General features: G+C 38.3%; 1 protein-coding gene across 3 annotated transcripts in view; it reads right to left on the bottom strand.

Annotated features, from left to right (window-relative positions):
- The window catches only part of LOC127425034 (sodium/potassium-transporting ATPase subunit alpha-3-like), a 57,193-nt gene that overhangs the window by 6,958 nt on the left and 31,110 nt on the right, over positions 1–19,125 (bottom strand). For 2 of the 3 annotated variants that reach the window (XR_007894556.1, XM_051670636.1), the window contains exons 9-18: positions 14,224–14,422; positions 12,626–12,870; positions 11,747–11,939; positions 11,180–11,492; positions 6,966–7,116; positions 6,577–6,745; positions 5,552–5,706; positions 5,123–5,246; positions 4,831–4,976; positions 2,274–2,394 (exon numbers count right to left, since the gene is read on the bottom strand). Coding sequence is in view for 2 of the 3 variants with exons in the window: in XM_051670636.1 (XP_051526596.1) it covers positions 2,287–2,394; positions 4,831–4,976; positions 5,123–5,246; positions 5,552–5,706; positions 6,577–6,745; positions 6,966–7,116; positions 11,180–11,492; positions 11,747–11,939; positions 12,626–12,870; positions 14,224–14,422 (1,803 nt within the window). In the remaining variant the exon portion in view is untranslated. The remainder of the gene's footprint in view (positions 1–2,273; positions 2,395–4,830; positions 4,977–5,122; positions 5,247–5,551; positions 5,707–6,576; positions 6,746–6,965; positions 7,117–11,179; positions 11,493–11,746; positions 11,940–12,625; positions 12,871–14,223; positions 14,423–19,125) is intronic. The other variant, XM_051670635.1, reaches the window with a different exon arrangement.

Genomic DNA, 19,125 nt, shown 5'->3' with positions numbered 1-19,125 from the left:
CTCCGTCGCATACACCCCGTTTTTCACTTTCTAAAGGCAAACCCATTTTACGTTCTTATTTGCACACCGTCCCGCATCTAGTTGAGGGCTCTCCAGCGTATTCAGTCAGGAGACTGATCGACGTTAGGCGGAGGGGCAGAGGTTACCAGTATCTGGTAGACTGGGAGGATTTTGACCTGAGGAGAGGTGCTGGGTCCCGGCGCAGGATATCCTGGATCGCGCCTTCATCGATCATTTCCACTGGCAGCAAGGTAACTCTGCTGGGGACACCCCTAGGGGGGGCGGGGTATTGTCATGGTTCCGGCATTTGTGCCGGCTCTTACTGTTGTTTGTTTTTCTCTCTCCCTCGTGTCTCACAGGTGGAGCTGGCACATGTGATCAGTGTTTCCATGGGAACGCTGATCGGTCTTGGGCGAGTAAATCACAGCAATGATTTACTCACCCATTACACCTGCTTCACACTGATTGCACTCCCTACTTATTCCTTGTGTTTCCCATCTTTCTTTGCCAGTTTACTTTTAGCTGTCAATGTTAACTGTGCTCTCTTGTGTAGTTGGAGCTTGCTTGTTTGCCTGTCTGTAGAGGTGTGGTCACCTACCCGTTTGCCGTCGCCCTCGCCAGTTCGGTGTCCAGTTCCTGTGGAGAAGGATTCCTCGGCCTCTGCCCGCGTCTCAGGGGAGTTATCGTCTGGGGTTTGCTTCACACCACACCAGCTTCAACGGACTCTCTTCAGATTGCTCCTGACTTCCACAACGCACACACCCATCATACGAACACACTCTTCCATTAGTCCAGCGGCTCGCTTGACTTTGCATTCTGCAGCTGGCGGCTTACCTTTGCCTTGAGAACTTTGTTTTATTAAATCCTTTTGAACTGTCATCTCTGCGTTTGAGTTCCTTGTACCCCCACCCCCCATTTTTATATTGGATTTTCATAGTTTAATATTAAAAGTCTGGAACAAGGTTAAAACAATTAAATCTATCCATAAAAAAAGGCATTTAAAAAGTACTAAAAATAAATTACAAATGAAAAACAGTTTTAAATTAATTTTTAATGAGACAAAATGGAAAAAAATTGAAATCTGTACGTTTTAATAAAAATCAACCCCTGGGACATGAAATTTCCCAAAGATGAAGAAAGGTCATATACGTACAGTGTGTTTGTAGATTTATTAGGTTGTCGTACTACTTTTGTTTTCCATCACTGATGACCACCAGTGCAAAACCTCTCAAAACATGCATTCAGACTATAGAAAGCTATAAAGTTGTCCTTGTTTACATCCTTGACAAGTGTCCTTGTTAAAGGTGCTGTAAGTGTTTTCTTCATGGAAAGGTATGCAACAAAAGTTTCTACTCCGTTATTAATGAAATAAGTGTCATGAGATATCTCAACTGTCTCTGTGACAGCACTAGACTCCGTAAACAGCAAACAAAAATCTATCCGCTGGCCGCGGTCTCTGACAATTTCTGCCTGTCAATTTTGTGCATTCTCATAGTATTGTAGTTGAAGCAAATTATTGAGGCTTAATTCCATTTTTATGCCATGTTGCTCATAACAGTTGTCAGTTGAGGGCGCTATTTTGCTGCTGTTTTTGACAAAGGTTTCTGCTCGATATCAGTCTCAATAAAGCTAATTTGTTATCTTTGGAGTACGGGTTTTGGAAAGAGGGGGCGTAGCTAATCCAACGGCTCAGTTTGTGGAAATTCTACAATGGCTAAAATCGCTTACAGCACCTTTAACATCCTTTTTAATAAAAACTGAATCTCCTTTTCAAACATTGTTTTGATATCTAGTACTGTTGAATTATATCAGTTTCTCAAGGCCACATAATCACATGTCTCCAAGATAGAAACTGTATAAAACCTCCTGCTAAATGCTCTATGGAGTGCGCCCACTTTTTCAATTATTTTTAAAGTATTTTTCCCATTCATTTTTTGCATAGGCTTTTCATAAAATCCTCCATTAAAGAGTTGTAAGACATGAACCAAACCAACCAGCTCCAAGGTGAATCACAACATTACAATCTTTGTATTTGAAAATTGGACAAAAGACCAAGGTACAAGACTGTGTACTTACATCTTTCACAAGGGAATGGACTACAATCCCATGAAGCATTGGGAAGGATGTAATTCAATTAAAAACGATGGAAAGATATAAAGCTATTGATTTTAGGTTTTAAATTGGAAGTATAGAAACAATATATTTTACGTTTATTGCTAAATATTCTGATATATACAAATAGATAAGTAGTTTAGTAGTGAAGGGAGACCAACTTGGTTGCGTCATTCACAGTGCGTGATTGGAGGTGGTGGTCGCTCCAGGGCTCGGTTCTCTGGTTGGTGAAGCTTTCTCTGCTGGATCATGTCTAATGTAGTTGTTTAACCAGAAATTCCACTATAAAACACATTTTTTTTAAACAATGAAGTTGAAATAACGCAGACTGATGGCTTCAACAGAAGCATATACTACTGATGAACAACCTCAGAGGTAGGTCTGTCTTTTAAGGTTTATAAGTTATCATTAAAAAATTTTTTATCATGGAAAAAATTAATGGGATTTTTACTTCCGGAACCACACTGTTGCACTCTATTTGGACTAGTCAGTGATGTCATCGGTGGGTGGAGCCACGGACATGCATTGACAAGTTCGGTCCGATCTAGAGTGTTCTAGAATTTACAGCATCAAGAACGCACAGACATAAAAAAAACTAAAAAAAAACTGTATGAGCTGTCTCATTGAAATACTATACCACTCTAGATCAGACTGAACTTGTCAGGTAGGGCTGCACGATTTGGACAAAAAGTCATATTGCGATTATTTCGAAAAATATTGCGATTACGAATTGAACTGCGATTATGATAGACAAAAAGGGACACCTTAATGTTTTTTGACGCATGAACAAGAAGATGCATTTAGTGGACACAATGCACCAGATGTTTGGAGACAAAAGACAAGAGTGTGAAAAAAACAACAACTGTTTTTCTTTGACCTTGTAAATCAGGATGAAAATCAGCTTGTCTCAATGGTGATGGAGATCAAATGTCTGTTGGTCAAGTTGTGAAATGTGCAATACAGTACTTTGACAATTAAATGGATTAGTCCTATTCTACTGTATGAGTTTACCAAGTAAAATATTTCAATTTTAAATGAAAAGTGGCTAAAATAATAATAAAAGACCATATAATAATTTGCACATTTACTGTAAATGTTAAAAAATTAAAGTTACTCATAGGAGTAGTTGCCTTTTGCTGAATAGAATCAAGAGAACAAATGATTCTGTGTTTAAGTTTTATTCACAAATGTGTATATATATCTTTACACGGCAAAGGTGGCACAGAAGCTGCATCATAAGTGGCATTTAGGCAATTTCAATTGCATAAATAATGTAAATTATGAATAGGCTTTAGAAATATGAAATGAATGAAAATATGAAATTAGACTTTTAAATATGAAACTAAATTATAAATTATATGCTCTCTCATGACAACAACAGTCATCTGATGCTGCATCTCATTTACACAGAATCAAAGCAGCATCAGAACAGCCTTTGATTCTAGGAGCTGAGATGGGTCAGAGCAGGCATAATTTAGTCTGGCTTTTATGTGGCATTGCTTCTTTACAAATAATTTTAGGCAGACACAGAGCAGCCTAAACTCGGCTGTGTAAATTACTTCTGTGTAAAGGAATCCGAATCAAGGTAAAAAAACAAACAAACAAAAAAACATTACATTTGCTAGGTGAACCATTATGTGATTTGGGTATCCTTAACCATGGTATCACATTTATTTTAGAAATGTGTGCTGGAGTTTTCTGAATGGCAACATTAGAGCTGATCATACGCACTATCAGTTTGGCCAACTTCACAATCCTAGGCAATTTGTTTTCACTATTAAGTACATATTACATTATGTCCTCATATGACACATTTAAATATCATAGCCAAGGCTTGCTGGCTTACATTAAAATATATTCATATTAGGACCAGTCTTTCACTTGCATTCTTAAGAATATAAATGACATTTATCTTGTGATCACCTTTACATAATTTTGAAATAAACCTGTGTTTGTGTATGTTTTTCTTTTTTAATCCAAGCCAACAAAGCAGATGGTCATAGAAAAAAATGATTTACATTCTCACATCGTCTTTTGAATTCAAGCCTGTTTGAAGTTATTTACCAAATGAGCAAGAGATTAACGAATAGCACAGAATAATCAGAAACTTTATTATGCCACCACAAATACATTTGTAACAAAATATACAACGTCACAAGGGAAAACTATACGAATATACGAATATAACATAAATACTTACGGTTGTTGGTTAGTTTATTTACTTGGAGCGATATCCTTACGATACCAGAAGTAAATCAATGGCTGTAATCATTCTGAACAAAACACTCGACACAATCTATAAACTGTTGTGAAAACATGAGCTGTTATAGTATAACTTCATTTAACGCAATTACCTTTGCGAAAACATAGTTTAGATGCATTGTAATCCGGGAAACAGCACTAATACTTTCAGTGTCGCTTTAACACGAAACAGGAAACACGTGAATATTCATGTACGCTCCACCCAGTGCAACCGAAAATTTCAGAACACCGGGCATATCCGCGGCTCTGCCAACCAATTACATCACTGACTATTCCAAACAGAGGATAGTGCAGGGGTTTTTATACAGAAACCAAAAGTAAACTGATTGCCTAAAGTAGCCCTGACTCATTCTTTAAGTTTTGACAAGTCTGTTTAAAACAACCTGTTATTTTAAATAGGTTTTGTGTAGTCTGTGTACTCTGATGCATTGTACTGTAGTTGTTAAGTGTGCATACCCATTGCTGTCCATAGCTGTCCTCTAGATCATTGTTAGAGCGATCGTCCCAATTTAGTCGAATGCCCACCAGCACACTGGGAAGAAAGCCGTTCTCAGCCAGAATCACGAAATAACTGAAAAATCCTCCCAGGGCCTGAATCATACCTATATACATGCAGATGGAGGGAAATATTGTCAGTTTAGATCTGTAGATAGCTGGTTTATTAAATTAAACATTGTCCTGTAGTACTAGAATATATAAATACACTGTTGAATAATTTCAGTATATTGTAATGCAGCAGCTCACTAACCGATCTGTCCATAGGCGATGCTGATGAGACGTTCATTGACCAGCTTGTCCCTTTGGGGGTTACGAGGCTGACGCTTCATGATGTCACTCTCTGCTGCTTCATAAGCCAATGAGATTGCAGGAACCTATAAATGAAAATGCAATGATTGGTCAAGATAACATATGCATGCATTTCAGTTAAATGTGTGTTAAGAGGGCAAGAGTTGGTCATGTTATGTTGGTTGTGTACTGCATCCAGTATTTTGGTTGATGTTACAAGTTCACAGTGTGTTTCAAGTATATTCATAAATTATATTGAGATATTGGGAAATGTTAATGCTATAGCATGCACACAACATCAATAGTACACCAATCTTACTTTTACTCTTACATTCAGGCATAATCACACAACATATATATACACTAAACAAATTGGACATGTGTGGCTCACCATATCAGTGCCAAGGTCAATGCAGAGGATAGTGATAGTTCCGAGGGGCAGTGGAATGTTGACTATGATGAAGAACAGGAAGGGAGTGATCTCGGGGATATTGCTGGTCAGCGTGTAGGCGATGGACTTCTTCAGATTATCAAAAATCAGACGACCTGTGGAGGAAGAATAGAAACTTCAAAACCGCTCATTCACTTAGAATTCAGTTTGATTTTCAACACAAAGCACAATCTAGGGCATTGACAAGAAAATAACTGGCTCATATGAACAGCCACACTTAATTTGTGTAGGATACATAAGGATGTTAAAGGAATGTTCTGGGTTCAATACAAAAAATACAAAAAAGTTAAGCTCAATCGACAGCATTTGTAGCATAATGATGATTACCAAAATGATCGATTTAAAAAGTAGATCCTTTCAATGCAAGTGAATGGTGGCCAGAAAGGTCCAAAAAGCAGATAAAAGCAGCATAAAAGTAATCCATAAGACTTTGTTAAATAAGTGGTTAAGTCCATGTCTTCAGAAGAGATATATAAGTGTGGGTGAGAAACAGATCAATATTTAAGTCCTTTTTTTTACTATAAATCTCCACTTTCACTTTCACATCTGAAAGTCACATGTGGCGCATGTTTAGTTTCACTTTCACATCTGAAAGTAAAAGTAAGATTTCTGGCCACCATTCACTTGCATGGAAAGGATCAACAAAGCTGAGATATTCTTCTAAAATTCTTTGTGTTCTGCAGAAGAAAGAAAATCATACACATCTGGGATGGCATGAAGGTGAGTAAATGATGAGAGAATTTTCATTTTTGGGTGAACTATCCCTTTAACTTGTACTGAACCTGGAACATTCCTTTTAATAATAAAGGACATCAATTCATTGTTTTGTTCAGTTTGTGATGGTTTCTACAAGTGAGTATTACAGTTTTCAAATTTTTCTGACTAGTTTTCTTGTAAGTGTGATTGTGGAAGGACTCTTGAATTTGAGTTTGTATTACGTATATTCTAACGTATATCTCTCTTACCCTCCTCAACTCCAGTAACGATGGATGCAAAGTTGTCATCTAGCAGGATCATGTCTGCAGCCTGTTTGGAGACGTCTGAGCCGGAGATGCCCATAGCAACACCGATGTCAGCTTTCTTCAGAGCGGGAGAATCATTCACTCCATCACCAGTCACAGCCACAATGGCACCCTAGAAGACACAAATAGTAAGAAAGAGAATATTATTGTTAATAATTCAGAGTCTACAGTCCCATTTGAAATCCTCACTTTAACTGGAATTACATTTTTGTTAGAATGCATCTCTATAGAATAGAACACCTCAGCAGACTCCCCTTTATAACAATATATAGGAATGTTTTGCCACAAGTTGCCATTGCCTTAATGTTTTTGTTGTGGCAGTGTGTGTGTACCTGTCTCTGGCATCCCTCTACGATGATGAGTTTCTGTTGGGGAGAGGTTCTGGCGAACACAATCTCTGTGTGATTCTTCAGCACTTCATCCATCTGCTCCTGACTGAGATCCTTCAGATCAGAGCCGTGGATCACACAGGCTTTAGCATCCCTGACAACACACAAATGGAGAATACAAAATGGATGTAACACTCTCAATAGTATAAAAACCAGGATTAAGTACATGCACAGCTGTTAATAATAATAATAACAGTAAAAGAAAAGGGGAAAAAAGTTAGATTTATGCTGCTAAATAAGTTGGAAATGCATCAGCACAGTGTGTGAAAAGGGTCCATTATGTGATTTAGAGAATTATGACATGTTTCTGGATCAACATCCTTTAATTGTTAGAACAACAATCACAGTCTTAACCCTATCCCTAACCATAACCTACACCTAAAATAAAAAGATTCAAAAGGTTGTTGTTAAAGTCCCTAACCCCACCCCTAAGCCTAATGCTGTGTTCAAGTTGTTTTGCCAACTCGGAGATCCTACTCGGAGTTGTTCATGTTCTTGGATTTTGAAATGATTTATTTCTATGGCAACGCTCCTAACACAAAAATGTATCCATTCTGATCCATGAATACACCTCGTGCAAAACATTGAAGAACAAAGAAAGCATACCAGATAGTACTAGCTATAATAAAAAGTCCCAGGTTGTTTTTAAAACATTCTGAGTTTCAAAGACAAAATCTGTGTCTCAAATCACACACTTCTGCACTATACACAACACATGCGTTTAAAACATCACTTCAGACTGCTGAAAAATGGCGAATGCTTCTGTGTAGTAAAAAAACACTGGTGTTCCATTAGGCCTGGTTTCATGAACATTACATGACTATGGCAACATTTTTGCAGAACAAAATTACGTGCTTCATTACACGTTTAGCTGCAGTTTCCAAGTGCAATGTCCATCAGGGGGCGCCAAAAGCGAATGAAATGATGTCGTGATCAGACTAGGTTTTTCAGGTGAATATTAATCAGGGGTTGTAATGAGTAAACACCAACACCTAACCCTAACTGATAGTGTTTTAAAAACAAATGCGCCATGATGGCGTAGTGGACTAAAGCACTAAACTAGTAAGTGGAAGGTTGTTGGTTCAGTCCCCACAGCCACCACCATTATGTCCTTGAGCAAGGCACTTAACTCCAGGTTGCTCCAGGGGGATTGTCCCTGTAATAAGGGCACTGTAAGTTGCTTTGGATAAAAGTGTCTGCCAAATGCATAAATGTAATGTAAATGTTCTATGACACTTTCATCTCAAGTGTCATCTTCTGAGTCCAAAATCTATCAGGTGAGCTACAACGGAAGGTAATCACATTGGAATACTTGTGTAAATGTAGGTGGGTCTGTAATACAAGGGTTAAAATGTATTGTTTTTCAATTAATGCGTTATAGTAAAGGTCGATATCATAACATAGCAGTGTGTGAGTAATAGAGCAAAAAATAAGTGTTTATAAAGTAATAATCAACCATTGTAGTCGTGATTTGTCAGTAAATAAATGCACAGTTTTTGTAGCACCTCTAGTGTTAATTTCACCAGGAAACTGCAGCAAAATATAGAATTTTGAACGTAAAAGTCAGTTTGCAAAAATTTTGTTATAGTAACATTTATTCTATAAGACTAAGTTGGTTCCAATTAAAGCTTAAGTATGTAACTTTTTCGGGAAATTTTTTCTCCTACCCCAGCTTAATATGAAGAGACAAATATAAGTAAGCCAATCATAGATTCTTTTTCTCAAAAACTGTAAACCACGTGTCTGTGTGGAACTATAAAAATTCCTGAGTTTATTTGTGCGACACCACATAGACATGCCCCAACAACGATACTCAATCAATGGCGTGAGTTGGGGGCAGGACTATCTGATTGTTTGAACAACAGCAGACGAGGGGCGTATTCAGAAAGCTGTTTTGAAAACATTGTTTCTTTTTGCAATTCCATTCGGTGGTGCTAGTGTCGCCGGAATTAAATACTTCAGCTTTAAGCCTATACAACACTTATTATAATACACTAATAATACACTAGATGGCCAAGTACATAATGCGTAATGTAAGTGCACCATGCATAGTGTTAAAGTCAGAAACGTACTGTACTAATTACAGTAATTTTAACATGATATGAACACAGCATGACCACACAACTAACCCTAAAATCTGATTGGTTAATATGAAAAAAAAAAAAAAATATATACAGGTGCATCTCAATAAATTAGAATGTCGTGGAAAAGTTCATTTATTTCAGTAATTCAACTCAAATTGTGAAACTCGTGTATTAAATAAATTCAATGCACACAGACTGAAGTAGTTTAAGTCTTTGGTTCTTTTAATTGTGATGATTTTGGCTCACATTTAACAAAAACCCACCAATTCACTATCTCAAAAAATTAGAATATGGTGACATGCCAATCAGCTAATCAACTCAAAACACCTGCAAAGTTTTCCTGAGCCTTCAAAATGGTCTCTCAGTTTGGTTCACTAGGCTACACAATCTGCTGATCTGACAGTTGTCCAGAAGACAATCATTGACACCCTTCACAAGGAGGGTAAGCCACAAACATTCATTGCCAAAGAAGCTGGCTGTTCACAGAGTGCTGTATCCAAGCATGCTAACAGAAAGTTGAATGGAAGGAAAAAGTGTGGAAGAAAAAGATGCACAACCAACCGAGAGAACCGCAGCCTTATGAGGATTGTCAAGCAAAATCGATTCAAGAATTTGGGTGAACTTCACAAGGAATGGACTGAGGCTGGGGTCAAGGCATCAAGAGCCACCACACACAGACGTGTCAAGGAATTTGGCTACAGTTGTCGTATTCCTCTTGTTAAGCCACTCCTGAACCACAGACAACGTCAGCGGCGTCTTACCTGGGCTAAGGAGAAGAAGAACTGGACTGTTGCCCAGTGGTCCAAAGTCCTCTTTTCAGATGAGAGCAAGTTTTGTATTTCATTTGGAAACCAAGGTCCTAGAGTCTGGAGGAAGGGTGGAGAAGCTCATAGCCCAAGTTGCTTGAAGTCCAGTGTTAAGTTTCCACAGTCTGTGATGATTTGGGGTGCAATGTCATCTGCTGGTGTTGGTCCATTGTGTTTTTTGAAAACCAAAGTCACTGCACCCGTTTACCAAGAAATTTTGGAGCACTTCATGCTTCCTTCTGCTGACCAGCTTTTTAAAGATGCTGATTTCATTTTCCAGCAGGATTTGGCACCTGCCCACACTGCCAAAAGCACCAAAAGTTGGTTAAATGACCATGGTGTTGGTGTGCTTGACTGGCCAGCAAACTCACCAGACCTGAACCCCATAGAGAATCTATGGGGTATTGTCAAGAGGAAAATGAGAAACAAGAGACCAAAAAATGCAGATGAGCTGAAGGCCACTGTCAAAGAAACCTGGGCTTCCATACCACCTCAGCAGTGCCACAAACTGATCACCTCCATGCCACGCTGAATTAAGGCAGTAATTAAAGCAAAAGGAGCCCCTACCAAGTATTGAGTACATATACAGTAAATGAACATACTTTCCAGAAGGCCAACAATTCACTAAAAATGTTTTTTTTATTGGTCTTATGATGTATTCTAATTTTTTGAGATAGTGAATTGGTGGGTTTTTGTTAAATGTGAGCCAAAATCATCACAATTAAAAGAACCAAAGACTTAAACTACTTCAGTCTGTGTGCATTTAATTCATTTAATACACGAGTTTCACAATTTGAGTTGAATTACTGAAATAAATGAACTTTTCCACGACATTCTAATTTATTGAGATGCACCTGTATATTAGGACTAATAAGGATGCTGATCCAGGAATACATGTCCTACTTGTTTTTTTTCTCCATTTGTATTCATAGTATAGTACAGAGAGATGACAAAAAAACAATGGTGAGAACATGGAGCAATGGAATATGGACATGTTGCAAGCTGGATTTTATTGCATTACCTGTATGAGCACCATGGCTCAATGAATATAGTGTACATAAACTAACCGGTAAGCCATGAATCCAACTTTTTCAAGAAAAACGAGCAGAACGAATCTCTGTGTAAATCCTACGTAAAACCAATTGCCCTATAGAGGTGATTTGTGGACGAAATTAGTTTTGCTTTTGTTTTATGAATAAGGTCCAATATGTGATACACAGTTTTGAAATACTTAAAAAAATATATTCTCTGTGTTTTTATACTCTACCTGGGGTTGACCTGGCTGACAGGAATGTTAAGACGTGCAGCGATGTCCTCCACTGTCTCGTTACCCTCTGAGATAATGCCTACACCTTTGGCGATGGCCTTGGCTGTGATTGGATGGTCACCGGTCACCATGATGACTTTAATGCCAGCTGAGCGGCATTTGCCCACAGCATCGGGGACGGCGGCTCGGGGAGGGTCTATCATGGACATCAGACCCACAAAACATAGGTTGTCAGTTTGAAAGTTAATGTCGTCAGTGTCAAAGGCGAATCCTTTGGGGTATTTGTCCTCAGGCATGAACGAGTGGCAGAAACCTGGATGGAGGAATGAAAAACACATTCTCATTAGTCTTTTAGAGCTGTAATCTAGACAAAGAGTGGCTACTTTGAAGAAAAGTTAGTTTGGATTTGTTTAACATTTTTTAGTCACTACGTAATTCCCGTGGTTTGATGACTTTACTACTATTCAAAAGCGTGTCAAATAGTAATAATAAAGAATGATTAGGTGTGTCCAGACTTTTGACTGAGTGTATTTATCCCTCAAACTTTCCCTCATCCCTATGTCTCACCCAGCACTCTTTCTCCCAGTCCTCCGAGTTCCAGGTAGGCGTTCTGGAAGGCCTCCTTCAACTCCTCGTCCATAGGCTGCTCTTTGCCCTGCACCATGATGGTGGTGCAGCAGTCCAGAATGCGCTCCGGTGCCCCCTTCATCACCAGCAGATAGTGGCTATTGCTCTCATCATCTGACTCGTGCACGGACAGCTGGTGTGAAAACAAATCCAAGCATGAATGGGTGTTAATGACAGTGGAATATTTGTCTGTATGTCTGTTCAATGTGAAAATCTTTCATTACACTTGATTTATTATACCTGATGGAAAAATCTTGGAGAAATAGCATCGCTTAATCATGGACTAAACAAGTCTGTGCTTATCTTCAGTCAACATCAATTGATTAATTGAATCAATAAAAATTAACAGGACAGATTTTAGAAGTAACGACTGGCAAAAATGGCTCAGTATGTTATTACTTTGGAATTACACGCTATTTCAAAGTTAAAATAGTACCATACTTTTAAAATGTGGTTTTAATTGCATGATATTTACTAAGAATACTAACTATGAAGGTACTTAAAGTTTAAACATTATTTTAAGTATTTATTTATTAGGTCTTTTTGCCACTTACTTTACACAGATAGAAGAGAGAGGACAAGTATAGAAGAAATTATGCGAAACAGGATCAGGAAATACCATCAGACTCGACCTCATGTCATCCACAAGAGCACTATGACTCAATGTGCTTGAGCATTTTTATTGACCACTAGGACATGTCTCCCATTCTTAAGTATTTCGCAAGTAAAGAATGCATTGACTGGATGTTTAAGCACGTTCATGGATGCTAGACTTCAAGAGTAAATTCAATTGCACTGGATATAAAACATTATACAAACCTGGTATTTGTTGGTGGAGTTGAATGGAATTTCAGCCACTTTCTTGTTCTTGTCCCTCATGACTTTGACTGATCCACAGGAGAGCTCAATGCACTTGAGGAGGGCGGACTCAGAGGCATCGCCCGCCACATCACGCTTCAGGATTGGCAGAGACTCTTGACCTGCCTTAAACACAGCTCTGTTACAGAGCGCCGCCACACGGGCCAGAGACAACCACGTCCCAGAGCTCTTATCAAATGACGCACCTGATGAAGAAAGATAGCAAAATTATGTACAGTGTAGACAACATTTGAAGTCAGAGCCGTTTCTAGCTGTAAGCGGTATAAGAATGTAATCGCAAGTTGAGAGTTGTAGCTAGATGTGACAGGCACGTGCACATTCAAAGGGTTTTTTGTCATTATAAAGCAACATGATCACACAGGAAATTGGCATGATGTTTCTGAAAGTTTTGGTACCCTAGGATCAGCGACAGTATGTAGATTCACTGACATGCGACATTTCCCACCAGATATTTTTACATCGGTTTCAGTATGTTTACCTTCCCACATGGCTCGACTGGCAGTGGGTTGCGTCAGCAGCGTGAGAGACCTGGGTTTGTATCCATGTTGAAACCAGGAAGTAATTGTGTTAGCTTAATCAGTGACAAGTGTGATTTGGAGGTTGCACTTTTACCCCTAACATTTCATTTTTACTCCATTAATGGTTAGGTTTAGGTTTGGGTTTGGGTTAATCCATAAAATATGCATTCCTCTTCACTGCATTACATGCTGTGCAGCTGAAAGGAACTTGCTTCACAACTATTTTTTGGCAACCTCTCCTGGACACAACTGGTCCTCACAAGGCCCTAGAACACTTACCGCTTTGGCCACTGGGAGCAGTGTTTTAAATTTCAGTAATCAAATACCAATTTTCTAAAGAATTGTTGACCTACTCTTTCTGATTTCACTGTGAGATTAGGCTCTATGAAGCACACCTACAAGTCGGGAGTGAAAAAAGAAAAAGGAAGAGCATGAGAAACAGCCAGACCATTCATGGCTGGGCCTGGATTGGGGTTGGGGAGCATCCAAGTAGGATTTCGCTTAGAACACCCATATGCTGATAAACGGCCCTGTTTTAAGTGAACTGGTTACACTCCACAGAATGTTGGATTGGATTTAAATTGGAATGACAGGAAGAGGAATTTACTTTATTTCAATTCCAAGAAGTTCAACATAGTCACAAAACAGAGGAATTGCATTAGTCTAACCCAACAAAACAACAAAATGGAATGTTTCAAATGTTTCTGAAAATATCCCATATGTTGAATATATGATGACATTTTTTATGGGTAATTTATACTGAAAACTGTATTATTGAAAACTATACTTACAGTTATAGAAGTTCCTTTGAATTTAATTCCATTAAATGGAATTTCATTCTTTAAATTCAAATTCAAACTGCAATTCTGCATCCTGTTTGCTAACACAATTCAAAATAAGGAACTAAACTGCAATTTAAAAATTCAATTGAATTTGAATTTCATTCAAAACCCACACCCCTGGTGTTGATGTGAACAAGTTTTACACAATTACACTTTTCTAAGGCTGGTCTTAAAGTACCTGACTGGTCTTCGGTGGTGTCTGCTTCATGGATCTGATTGTCGAACCACATGTGGGCGACAGTCATGCGGTTCTGAGTCAGGGTGCCAGTTTTATCGGAGCAGATGGTTGAGGTGGAACCCAGAGTTTCCACGGCCTCCAGGTTCTTAACCAGGCAGTTCTTACGAGCCATACGCTTGGCCGTGAGGGTCAGACACACCTGAGAGATGGAAACAGAGAGGTAGAATACAAGAGAAGGAAAAAGAGGACCGGAAAAATGGAACAACAAAAGGAAGTACAGTTGTGGCAGAAGTTGAAAAGAGAGAAAAAGAGAGAAAAAGAATACTAGTGCCATGACATTGTGTGTTTTGGTGTTACAATACAGCATTGTGCAGTTGTACAACAGTGTTGCAAAAAGAGGCTCAGTAAAGCCGCAGCACAGATAATAAAAGCACAGCTAGTTTTGCAGCACAATCAAAAGGCACAGGCAAACACATCCAAGCACAGCACAGCAAGAGCCTCAGTCTACAAGAGTGTAAGTCTCTATAGCTTTGTTCAGACAGGCTGCAGAAATAATAATAATAATAAAAAGAAGTTGTGCATCCAACTGAAATTTAGTTGGTTTGTATTCGGAACAGCGAAAAGACGCATGAAATCTGATTTTTCACACATTGGTTTGTGGTTTAAAATTAGGGCTGGGCGATATATCAAATATTCAAAATATTGCAAAGATTTAGCTGTGTATCGGTAGCCAGCTGGTAGGTAGCTGTGCAGTGTGTAAACCTCACTCCTCTGGCCTCAAGAGGCGCACTAGCAACTGACACTAGAGCAGTGGTTCTCAACCCTTTTTTGATGAACGCCCCCCTACTTCATTCCTTTACCCCCCCAAATGTAGCCTATGAAAAATTTAATAGAGCTGAAGTAGTGATATGATAATATTTTTTATCAATATATTTCTGCCTAAAGTACAGTTAGTGTTACTATAGTAAATTCAAGGGTGGTGATGTAGAATTCTTTGCCGAATTCAAATAGTTTCCGCTTCTCGTGTCTTGCTTCGCACTGATACTCACAAAGCTGCGAGTTTAAGAGCTCGAGCTTTAAGAGCTTTGCGCTCGCGCTGCTCTGTCCATTGAGCCGTATCCATCTACAGAGCCATACAGGTGCATTAGCCGAGGTTGTGCCTCCGCCTATGTATTTGATGCTGTTAAACCAGATACTTCAGATGTGTCGCTAGACTTCAAAATCAGATGAACCACGGTACAAATGCATACCAACCCTTATAATTCAGAACCAACTGATATACTCCAAGTCTAGATAAACGTTTTAATGCAAAGAGGAACTTGACGATAGATTTAATTATTATGACTGATAAACGCCCCCCATTTGTAACCTAACACCCCCCTCTCTACTAATTTTCTCTCAGAGCCCCCTGGCATACTTTGAACGCCCCCTGGGGGGTGGGAACGCCATCGTTGAGAACCCCTGCACTAGAGGCTGTAGCCTTTAGACTTCTCGTTAGTGCACCCGGCTCCCATGCCGGAGACCCCAGTTCCAATCCTGCTCAGAGCAGGTCGAGTAGGACCAGTTACAGCTGCATAATTATTATTATTCAATATTATATTATAATGTATTAATTTATAATGTATGAATTCTGTATTGTATTATACTATAATAATAAAATTGACCAGGTACCACAATAAAAAAATAAGTGAGTGAATTTGTAGTTTTTGCACAACCTGTATAATCACAAAAGAATGTTTAAGTAAAAATATGTATGTAAATATAGCTGTTTATTACTGTATTGTTGTATTGGTGCATGTAAATGAAAAAGATTAAGTATTATTTCTCTTTGTGTTTATTTTTAATATTTTGAATCTACTTCGCATCAATTTTGGGTTCCTCTGATTTAAAATATATTGAGATCTAATTTTTGTAGCCATATTGCCTAGCACTATTTGAAGTCTAATAAAACAGTCAGATCGGATTTCAGTTCTTTTTTCGACATTCGGGACACAACATATAACATCAAAAATGACATTTTCTGTCATTATTTACTCACCCTCTTGTTGTTTCAAACCTATATGACATTCTTCCGTGGAACAAAAGGGGATGGTAGACCAAACAGTGTTAATCTCAGTCACCATTTAGTTTCACTGCATCTTTTTTCACCATACAATGAAAGTGAATGTTGACCGAGATGTCATTCTGCCTAATATCTCCATTTGTGTTCCACAAACGCAAGTCATATGGGTTTAAAACAGCATGAGGTTGAGAATATGACTGCATTTTTATTTTCATGTCATTTCTATCGCAGCCGCCTTTAGACATGCTGGATTTTGACTTTACTGTCTGAACAAACAAATCCAATTTCATTTCATCATTGACAGTGCAGAGAGTCAGCCCTCAAGATCCAGATTTGAAAAATCAAAATTGGTTGTAGTGTGAACAAAGCTTATCTGGCAGCTACTAGCTTGCACAGGCAACTAGAGATACCACAGAGTAATACTTTTTCAGATTGTCATATCGGCCTATTGAGAGTCTGTAAAAGAACACAGGAAAAAAGAGAGAGGAACAGACACAGGGAGAAAGCGATAGAGTCACAGTCACAGAGAATCAGATAGAAGGAATACAGTTAAAGAACACAGTCATTGACACTAGCTATCACAAACACTGTCGACAATATACAACACCACTAAAACGTTCACCGACACCAAACAATCACAAACAAGAAGCCACAACACTACACTGACACTGTACCGAGTTTCACTGAGGAATAGAAGAAATAAACCACATGGCACAAAGACAATTTTACGAAAAGGAGAGACAACAGATACATGGTTTAACCAAATACTGTATGCTCAGAATGGCATAATACCGTACTACTATTTTTGAAGTATGCAGTATGTAGACTGTGCACAGTATGCACATTTTCTATACACACGGTATACCTGGATGTTTTACTAGAATGTATGTGCCAAATTGTGCAGTATACATCCTACATACTGCATCCCACAATACAATATGCTCCTAGGCTGTCTATTTAAAAATGTTATTTTCGTTGAATTTAAGATAAAAATGCACATTTGAATGCTAAAACTGTGCTTTTGAATTTTAGATCTGATGATGACTTGAGCCCCGTTCACAAATGCAGCGACTTAGCGACAAAGCGACATGATCTTAGTTGTTTTTAATCAGAGCTAGCAATTTCCGTTGACACGATTTGTCTGTTCATTTTTTAATGATATGATGCAACGAGCACTGCTGCATTTCATATTAAAACACTCCACTTGGGGTGGGGTGGAATAATAGGGTTCAAAACAGTGTTACTATGAATGCAAACTTTAATACAGTGAAAAAGACACTCTATTAGCATAACATAAATATATATAAATAAATAAGAATTTCCAACATTATTTTGAATGTCCATGTGCTAAAATAAAATATTTGATGCCATGAGTGTACCTTCATTAACTATTATTATTATTTTGAATGGCCATAGAAAATGAAGCAATGTGATAATTTGACCTGGTCGCAAAAAGAAGTCCATTAATTTACCTGATGAACTTTCACCTTTTGCTGACCCTTTATGCTTCGCAGAGCTAATGTGTGCTTCTAAATCACTTGCACCTTTATTAGCAACTGACACATAAGTGCCAGCTTTACATGTCATACATTCTGCTTCCCACGGATCTCGACACGGATGAAAGCATGGGAATTTTTTGTGCAAATCTTCTGTAAATTTGCACTTTCATTTGGGCATTGTTTCCACTCAGCTGTCATTTGCTGCTGCTGTCAAGCAACTTTTTGGTGCCGAACACAACAGCGCTTCGCGTGTTCGCGGAGAGATTGACAGGCAGGAATTTGGCCAATAGTTGCTGCAAGCCTCTTATAATCGACCAATTGCTGTGCGAGAGGGCAGGACTTACAAAAAGGGGTTAAAGCAATGCAAATATGCGCGCACACACAATGAAGTATTAGACCAGATACACATCATAATGCAACTAAAGCCGAATCCCGGACATTTTTGCAAATTTAGAAATCCCAGCCGGATGCATTTTTAAGGTTCGAAAAAGAGGACATGTCCGGGAAAAAGAGGACTTATGGTCACCCTATGTAAGTGCCTCACTGTAACCTCGATGTTTACTTTTGTTTTTTTTTAAAAGAAAAGGACATACGTGTCTAAATAATTTTTTGCAGTAATCAACATTATGCCACAAATGCTGTTGATTGAGCTTAACTTGTATTGAACCTGGAATATTTTAAGTGGAGGTCTTTGGCCGTTGCATCAGCGTTCTCACTGCAAAAGCAATGTGTTTACATTTATTTACATTTATATGGGCTATTAACAAAATTCACATTTTATTTGAATTTTTAAGACATTATTTCATTTAGGAGAAAATAGCCAATTTTTTAATACATTTTTAAATTGATGTTGTCTCCTCAGTCCACTAGAGGGCACAACGAATACATAATACAAAGAACAGAGACCTGGTTTTTCACAAAAGTGCATTCTATTTTAAACTAAAATTTATCAAATTAATATCTTTTTTAAGGTTTAGCCAGTTAATAATCTCAAAACTTAAAGGGATAGTTCACCCAAAATGGAAAATGCTCTCATCATTTACTCACCCTCATGCCATCCCAGATGTGTTTGACTTTCTTTCTTCTGCTGAACACAAAACATAGATTTTAAGAAGAATATTTCAGCTCTGTAGGTCCATTCAATGCAAGTGAATGGTGACCAGGCCTTTGAAGCTCCAGAAATCACATAAAAGTAATCCATACGACTCCAGTGGTTAAATCCATGTTTTCAGAAGCAATATGATAGGTGTGGGTGAGAAACAGATCAATATTTAAGTTCTTTTTTTTACCATAAATCTCCACTTTCACTTTCAAAATGTGAAAGAACATAAGATTGAAAGT

The sequence above is a fragment of the Myxocyprinus asiaticus genome, chromosome 34 (assembly GCF_019703515.2).
Source record: "Myxocyprinus asiaticus isolate MX2 ecotype Aquarium Trade chromosome 34, UBuf_Myxa_2, whole genome shotgun sequence".
In the NCBI taxonomy this organism is placed as follows: Eukaryota; Metazoa; Chordata; class Actinopteri; order Cypriniformes; family Catostomidae; genus Myxocyprinus; species Myxocyprinus asiaticus.
The sequence above is the reverse complement of the archived record's forward strand: the minus strand, read 5'-3'. Positions and strand labels throughout refer to the sequence as shown.